At 43.1% G+C, this 8,829-nt stretch overlaps 1 protein-coding gene across 3 annotated transcripts in view; it reads right to left on the bottom strand.

Annotated features, from left to right (window-relative positions):
* Positions 1-242: 242 nt before the first annotated feature.
* The window catches only part of ZNF611 (zinc finger protein 611), a 23,907-nt gene continuing 15,320 nt past the window's right edge, over positions 243-8,829 (bottom strand). Inside the window, exons 3-5 of one of the 3 annotated variants that reach the window (XM_011946156.1) lie at positions 4,709-4,831; positions 3,010-3,159; positions 243-2,488 (exon numbers count right to left, since the gene is read on the bottom strand). In XM_011946156.1, coding sequence (XP_011801546.1) covers positions 558-2,471 — 1,914 coding nt within the window. In that variant the 5' untranslated portion in view covers positions 2,472-2,488; positions 3,010-3,159; positions 4,709-4,831 and the 3' untranslated portion in view covers positions 243-557. Of the gene's footprint in view, positions 2,489-3,009; positions 3,160-4,704; positions 4,832-8,829 lie in introns of all 3 variants that reach the window. The other 2 variants (XM_011946155.1, XM_011946157.1) reach the window with 2 other exon arrangements.

Genomic DNA, 8,829 nt, shown 5'->3' with positions numbered 1-8,829 from the left:
TATGGATTCTCTGATGTCTAATGAATGTGAAGTAAAGGCTCTGCCACAATCACCACACTTGCGAGCTTTCTCTCCTGCATGAATTCTCCTATGTTTTGCATAGGGTGAAGCTTGACTGAAGACCTTGCCACAGTCATGACATTTGTAAGGTTTCTCTCCAGTATGAGTTTGCCAATGAACTGCAATGTACAAACGATGTCTGAAAACTTTACCACATTTATTACACTTGTAGGATATCCCTTCTTTATGGGTTCTCAAATGATTTGCAATGGTTTTAGCGTTACTGAAGACTGTGAGAATCATTACATTAGTCAAATTTCCCCATACCATGAACTGCCTGATGGGGAATAAGTGTTGACTGTCCACTAAAGGCTTTGCCACACTCACTACACTTGTGAGGTTTCTCTCCAGTGTGAATTCCAGTATGTTGTGCCAGATGTGAATCATTCCCAAAAGTCTTGTGACAAACCTTACATTTGTATGGGTTCTCTCCAGTACGAATTCTGTCTTTTAAAGTGTGATTTCCAACTGAAAACTTTGTCACATGCTTCACATTTCTAAGGTTTCTCTCCAATATGAATTCTATGATGACGTGAAAGGTGTGATTGTTGATTAAAAACCTTCCCACATTCATTACACTTGTAAGGTTTCTCTGCAGTGTGAATTCTAGTATGTCTTGCCAGGAGTGAATTACGCACGAAAGCCTTGTCACAAACAGTACATTTGTAAGATTTCTCTCCAGTATGAAGTCTACGATGGTATATAAGGGACGGCCAGTGACGGAAGGTATTGCCGCACTCATTACACTTGTAAGGTTTTTCACCACTATGAAGTCTACGATGGCAATGAAGAGATGACCTGCGACTGAAGGTCTTGTCGCACTCATTACACTTATAAGGCTTCTCACCACTATGAACTCTACGATGGCATACAAGGTATGACCTGTGACTGAAGGTCTTGCCGCACTCATTACATTTGTAAGGTTTCTCTCCACTATGAATTCTAGTATGTTTTGCCAGATAGGAATGACATGTGAAAGCCTTGTCACAAACCTTACATTTGTATGGTTTCTCTCCAGTATGAGCTACCTTATGTGTCTCAAGGCTTGATTGGCGACTGAAAACTTTTTCACATTCTTCACATTTGTAAGGTTGCTCTCCAGTGTGAATTGATTTATGAATTAAAAGATCTGAATTTTGACCAAAGGTCTTGCCACATTCATGACACTTGTAAGGTTTTTCTCCAGGGTGAATTCTAGTATGTCTTGCCAGTTGTGAATTCCGCATGAAAGCCTTGTCACAAACCTTACATTTGTAAGATTTCTCTCTGGCATGAAGTCTATGATGGCATACAAGGGAGGACTTGTGACTGAAAGTCTTGCCACACTCATTACACTTGTAAGTTTTCTCTACAGTGTGAATTCTGGTATGTCGAGCCAGTTGTGAATGCCATGTGAAAGCTGTGTCACAAACCTTACATTTGTATGGTTTCTCTCCAGTGTGAATTCTCCTATGTGTCTCAAGGGTTGATTTGTAACCGAAAACTTTGTCACATTCTTCACATTTGTAAGGTTTCTCTCCAGTATGAATTTTATGATGACGTGCAAAGTTTGATTGTTGATTAAAAGCCTTGTCACATTCATTACACTTGTAAGGTTTCTCTCCAGTATGAATTGCCTTATGAATTACAAGGGCTGAATTTTGACCAAAGATCTTGCCACACTCATTACACTTGTAAGGTTTTACTCCAGTATGAAGTCTACGATGGCGTGTAAGGGATGACACCTGACTGAAGGACTTGCCACACTCATTACACTTGTAGGGTTTCTCACCTGTGTGGCATCTCTGATGGCATGCAAGGTACTGCTTGTGATTAAAGAGCTTGCCACATACATCACATTTATATGGTTTGTCTCCTAAATGGATTGCCTGGTGTTTCCTTAAGAGTGAGCTACAATTAAAGGCTTTGCCACTCTCATTACATTGGAAAGATGTTTCTGTCATGTGTACTTCCTGTTCTTGTGTGAGTAATGAAGAATTCAAGAAATTATTCCTACAGTTATTAGAAATCTGGGTTTGGGGTCTAGAAGAAATTCTTTGGGATGCTGAAACCGAAGGAGCATCACTGGTAGGCTTCTCAAGTTGATTAGCAATTTTGCCTTTGATCTGAAATATGTGCAGTTCAGGCAGATGTGAATGAAAGCTTGATCCAAGCTGATCGTTAATAGGCTTGTTTCCAGCATGCCTTTGATCATATCGGTCTGTACTACCAATCAAGATTTTTATTTTTGTCATGGGTCCTTCATGGCCATTTCTTTCATCTTCTTGACACTGAAACTCAATGTCATGAATTTCTTTTTCAATGTCCTGGAAGCAAAAATCTCCAATGTGATGACTTTCAGGACTTTGCAATGTCCCTGGGTAGAACACTTCTGTATTGCCTTGCCCTGTTGACAAGACTTCCTTCTTCATGCATTTGGAAGAGATATCTACAAAATATAAACACCAACATGTTTCCAATTAAGTCCAGATGGCAAGTCATACCGAAGTGTGTAAATATGACACAAAAAAAATACTTATTTTGAACTTACCAAACATAATCTTCAAAGTATAGGAACACAAAAGGAGTAAGATTCTTTAATAAATAAAGGGCGATTACATGTCCTTCAAATCAATTCTATGAAAGTCTATTTTCTGTATCATGACAAAACACTGACAGGGCACAAACATATATAAGCCTAAAGTGAGGAGTATTTTTCCACCGTGACCCTAAAGTGTATCACAATTTGCAAAAAACATATTACTGTCACATCAATGCAGAGGAAAATATGTATTATTCACATTTAAAGCATATTCACTGTATACAAATAAATGCTAAAAAAAAAAAAAACCCACACAATATACTATATTGGTAAATAATCCACAACAAGCTCATGTAAGGATAACCAAAAGCAATGGAAATTCTGTATTATCGAACAATTATAGCACTGAGAAGATAAGAAAAGATTACAAAAATTAGCCAGGTATCGTGGTCCATGCCTGCAGTCACAGCTACTTGGGAGGCTGAGGCACAAGAATTACTTGAACCAGGAGGCAGAGGTTGCAGTGAGCTGAGATCGCACCACTGCACTCCACCCTGGGTGACAAAGTGAGACTCCGCCTCAAAAAAAAAAAGGAAAAAATAGTTAATACAATATTTTTCTGAATAAGTGTCATAAAATTACCTATATCCACACAAAACAGGCACTTAGTGACGTTTTTTAAATTTTTTTGTATTTTTATTTTTTTGAGACAGGGTCTTTCACTCCAGCTTGGAGTGCCATGGTGCGATCTCAGCTCACTGCAACCTCTGCCTCCTGGGTTGAAGTGATTCTCCTGCCTCACATTCCTGAGTACCTGGGATTACAGGCACGCACCACTATGCCTGGCTAATTTTTGTGTTTTTAATAAAGATGGGGTTTCACCACGTTGGCCACCATGTTGGCCAGGCTGGTCTCAAACTCCTGACCTCAAGTAATCCACCCACCTCGGCTTCCCAAAGTTCTGGGATTACCAGTGTGAGTCACTGCACCCGGTGGCACTTTGTGACTTTAACGAGTGGAGTGTGTCAGTTATATTGCATACCACATACCAAAAAGCCATATATAAAATTATAAAAATTAATTAATAAAATATTGGAACCCATGATAAAACCAGCAAGTAAATGAGTACATTTATACAGCCTGCAGAATTCTTTTTTTTTTGAGACGGAGTCTCGCTCTGTTGCCCGGGCTGGAGTGCAGTGGCCGGATCTCAGCTCACTGCAAGCTCCGCCTCCCAGGTTTACGCCATTCTCCTGCCTCAGCCTCCCGAGTAGCTGGGACTACAGGCACCTGCCACTTCGCCCGGCTAGTTTTTTTTTTGTATTTTTTTAGTAGAGACGGGGTTTCCCCGTGTTAGCCAGGATGGTCTCGATCTCCTGACCTCGTGATCCGCCCGTCTCGGCCTCCCAAAGTGCTGGGATTACAGGCTTGAGCCACCGCGCCCGGCCAGCCTGCAGAATTCTAAACAATTCCTCTTAAGAAAAAATCCACAACTTCTACTTAACCACCAGCACACAATATCAGAACTGAAATACATGTTAAGATCACTACCTTCTGATGTATGAGGTCAAGGAAATACACAAAATTTGGCCGGGCACGGTGACTCACACCTGTAATTCCAGCAATTTTGAAGGCTGAGGTAGCGAATCACGAGGTCAAGAGATTGAGACCATCCTGGCTAACATGCTGAAACCCTGTCTCTACTAAAAAAATACAAAAAAATTAACCGGGCATGGTGGCGGGCGCCTGTAGTCCCAGTGACTCTGGAGGCTGAGGCAGGAGAATGGCCTGAACCCAGAAGGCAGAGCTTGCAGTGAGCTGAGACTGCGCCACTGCTCTGCAGCCAGGGCGAGAGAACAAGATTCCATCTCAAAAACAAAACAAAACAAAACAAAACACAGCATTTAAAGAAATAATAATCACTTCATCCTGAGGGGCGGAGGTTATGGTGAGTCAAGATCATACCACTGCACTCCAGCCTAGGCAATAAGAGCGAAACTCCATCTCAAAAAATACAAAAAAAAAAAATGTATGGGGCAAAATCACAAAAGAGAATACAAAACCAGGAAGAACCAAGACAGACAAGAGCAGACTCCTCCAGTATGCAGAGACATTTTCCTCACCCACAGACTCCAGGTTCCTGTAGTTCTCCAACATCACTTCCCTGTATAAAGCCCTCTGCGCAGGGTTCAGGCATTTCCACTCCGCCAATGAGAATTCTATAGCCACATCCTGGAAAGTCACACGTCCCTAAAATGAAACGCACATTTCCACAAAACATTATGGAGGAGTTATCACCTTCACAGGAAATGAGAAAAAGAGAAAATAAGTATTTATTTGATCAAAGACTGTGCTCTGACAAAACCATGTTAATGTATTTTTGAATATTTTTTCCCTATAGTTGCATTTTATTATACTTTGCCTTGAAAGATTTTAAGATACCATAAGTCATTATGGAAGTCTTGATTTTATGGACAATATAAAAACTATATAAATAAAAAGGAAACACAGAGCCAGGCATGGTGGTTCACGCCTGTAATCCCAACACATTGGGAGGCCAAGGCGGGCAGATTATTTGAGGTCACGCATTCGAGACCACCCTGGCCAACATGGTGAAAACCTGTATCTCCTAAAAACATAAAAATTAGTCGGGCATGGTGGTAGGTACCTGTAATCCCAGCTACACAGGAGGCTGAGGCAGGAGAATCACTTGAACCCAGGAGACAGAGGCTGCAGTGAGTCCAGATCGCACCACTGCACTCCATCCTGGGCAACAGACTGACACTCCATCTCAAAAAACAAAAACAAAACAAAACAAAAAAACACTGCTGGGTGATGGCTCTCACCTGTTATCTCAACACTTTGGGAGACCAAGGTGGGCAGATAATGTGGTCAAGAGATCGAGACCATCCTGGCCAATGTGGCAAAACCACATCTCTACTAAAAATACAAAAACTAGCTGGGTGTCATGGTGCAGGCCAGTACTCCCATCTACTCAAGAGGCTGAGGCAGGAGGATCGCTTGAATCTGGGAGACGGAGGTTGCAGTGAACCAAGATCATGCCACTGCACTTTAGCCTGGTAACAGCAAGATTCCATCTCACACACACACAAAAAAAGCCAACACAGGGTCTTCTCTAGAGACGTGTCAGATATAATGTTCAACATACCAGGTGATATTAAGTTTCTGGATGAGCTAGATACAAGTGGTGTTTCAGAGAGGACAAAGTCCAATGTCTTTTTTTTTTTTTTTTTTTTGAGACGGAGTCTCGCTCTGTCGCCCAGGCTGGAATGCAGTGGCCGGATCTCAGCTCACTGCAAGCTCCGCCTCCCGGGTTTACCGCCATTCTCCTGCCTCAGCCTCCCGAGTAGCTGGGACTACAGGCGCCCGCCACCTCGCCCGGCTAGTTTTTTCTATTTTTTAGTAGAGACGGGGTTTCACAGTGTTAGCCAGGATGGTCTCGATCACCTGACCTCGTGATCCGCCCGTCTTTGGCCTCCCAAAGTGCTGGGATTACAGGATTGAGCCACCGCACCCGGCCAGTCCAATGTCTTTGAAAGAAAAGTCTGAATCTAAAAACTATCATGATTGGTCAGGCACAGTGGCTCATGCCTGTAATCCCAGCACTTTGGGAGGCCGAGGTGGGCGGATCAGGAGGTCAGGAGTTCGAGACCAGCCTGAGAACATGCTGAAACCCCATCTCTACTAAAAATACAAAAATCAGCTGGGCGTGGTGGTGGGTGCCTGTAATCCCTGATACTTGGGAACCTGAGGCCAGAGAACTGCTTGAAACCAGGAGGCGGAGTTTGCAACGAGGCAATATCATGCTACTGCACTTCAGCCTGTGTGACAGAGCAATACTCTTATCTCCAAAAAAACAGAAAACAAAAAACTGTCATGATCACAGCAATAGCCATGACTAACATTTTTGAATGCTTCCCGTGTGTTATACAATCTTCTAAGTGCTTCCCGTGTCTTAAGCCATAAAATAACGTACTATCCCATGAAGAAAGACCTGTACTTGGAGTCAGCTGCATCACACACACTCTAGGAAACTTGCCACAAATCAAATAGCTAAAAATATCAACACGAGCACCTGGACCCGGATGTCTGGGGTTCACATGTGAACATAAACACCTAAGTGACAGACACAGCTTTAAACTAAACGGACACAGGTTTATCTAGTGGAGAGAATGTGATGAAGGTCTGAGGGTGAGAACATGGAACATCCTACAAAGTCACTGAATGGACACACAGGCATCAAATAATCCTCCACAATACTTCTTTTTTTTTTTTTTTTTGAGACGGAGTCTCACTCTATTGCACAGGCTGGAGTGCAGCGGCACAATCTCGGCTCACTGCAACCTGTGCCACCCAGGTTCAAGCAACTCTCTTGCCTCATCCTCCCTAGTAGCTGGGATTTGAGGCACCTGCCACAGCATCCATCTAATTTTTATATATTTAGTAGAGATGGGGTTTCACCATCTTAGCAAGGCTGGTCTTGAACTCCTGACGTAGTGATCTACCTGCCTCAGTCTTCCAAAGTGCTGGGATTACAGGCATGAGCCATGGCTCCCGGCCCCTTCTTACTATTAACTCATTATTGTGATAGTTGACAACAATGAAAAATACTTAAAATCATTACAATTATTATAAAAAATAAACTTATTGCAAATGTTGTTTTCTATATAAACCATGGGCTTATCCATCCATGTATTCATGCACACACATCCCATCAGGCCGTTACACAGGTGGTGGCGCGCACCTCTAATTCCAGCTACTCAAGCAGCTGAGGCAACTGAATCCCTGTAATCCAGGAGTCAGGCTACAGTGAAATGAAATCACACCACTGCACTCCTGCCTGGGTGACAGAGTGAGACTCAACTCAAAAAATAAAATAAAATAAAATAAAATAAAACCAATGATGTAATAAAGCATCCTGTACCACTGATGCCTATCTCCACTTTCCATTCCATTCCAAGTCATTAAAAGTGCAGAGTTTGGCCAAGCACAGTGGCTCAGGCCTGTAATCCCAGCACTTTGGGAGACCGAGCTGGAGGAATCACAAGGTCAGGAGTTCAACCAGCCTGACCAATATGGTGAAACCCCATATCTACTAAAAATACAAAAAAATTAGCCAGCCATGGCAGTGAATACCTGTAATCTCAGATGTATGGGAGGCTGAGGCAAAAGAATTGCTTGAAGCCAGAAGGCAGAGGTTGCAGTGATCTGAGATCCTGCCACTGCAATCCAACCTGGGCAACAGAGCGAGACTCCATCTCAAAAAAGTGCAGAGTCCAGCTGAGCTGCCTGTCTCCCATCTGGAATGCCAGCAATTTGGGAGGCCAAGATGGGAGGAACAGTTGAGGCCAGGATATCAAGGCTATAGTGAGCTATGATTGCACCACTGCACTCCAGCCTGGACAACAAAATAAAAATACAATATAAAAAATAAAGCCGGACTCAGTGGCCCACACCTTTAATCCCAGCGCTTTATGAGTCCCAGAAAGGCAGATCACAAGGTCAGGAGTTCAAGACCACCCTAACCAACATGATGAAACCCCGTCTCAACTAAAAATACAAAAATTAGCTGGGTGTGGAGGTGCATGTCTGTAGTCCCAGCAACTCGGGAGGCTGAGGCAGAAGAACTGCTTGAAACTGGGAGGCGGAGGTTGCAGTGAGCTGAGATTGTGCCATTGCACCCCAGCTTTGTTAACTGAGTGACTCCATCTTAAAATAAATAAATAAATACATACATACATACACACACACATACATAGATATATATGGTGACCCATGCCTATCCTTCAGGCTCTTTGGGAGGCTAAAGTAGGGATTAGTTGAGCCCAGGAGTTTGAGGCTGCTGTAAACTCTGAATTGTGTCATTGTACTCCAGAACGAAGCCACAGAGTGACACCTTCTCTCTCTTTCTCTTTCTTCTTTTGAGACAGAGTCTCACTCTGTCTCCCAGGCTGGAGTGCAGGGGCACAATTTCGGCATATGGTAACTTCCACCTCCAGGGTTCAAGTGATTCTCCTGCCTCAGCCTCCTGAGAAGCCAAGATTACAGGTATGCACCACCATACCAGGCTAAATTTTGTATTTTTAGTAGAGATACAGCTTCACCATATTGGCTAGGCTGGTCTTGAACTCCTGACCTCAAGTGATCTACCTGCCTCAACTTCCCAAAGTGCTGGGATTACAGGTGTGAGCCACCACACCTGGACCAACATCCTGTCTCTTTAAAAA

This window comes from Colobus angolensis, unplaced genomic scaffold (genome assembly GCF_000951035.1).
Source record: "Colobus angolensis palliatus isolate OR3802 unplaced genomic scaffold, Cang.pa_1.0 Scaffold25, whole genome shotgun sequence".
In the NCBI taxonomy this organism is placed as follows: Eukaryota; Metazoa; Chordata; class Mammalia; order Primates; family Cercopithecidae; genus Colobus; species Colobus angolensis.
The sequence above is the reverse complement of the archived record's forward strand: the minus strand, read 5'-3'. Positions and strand labels throughout refer to the sequence as shown.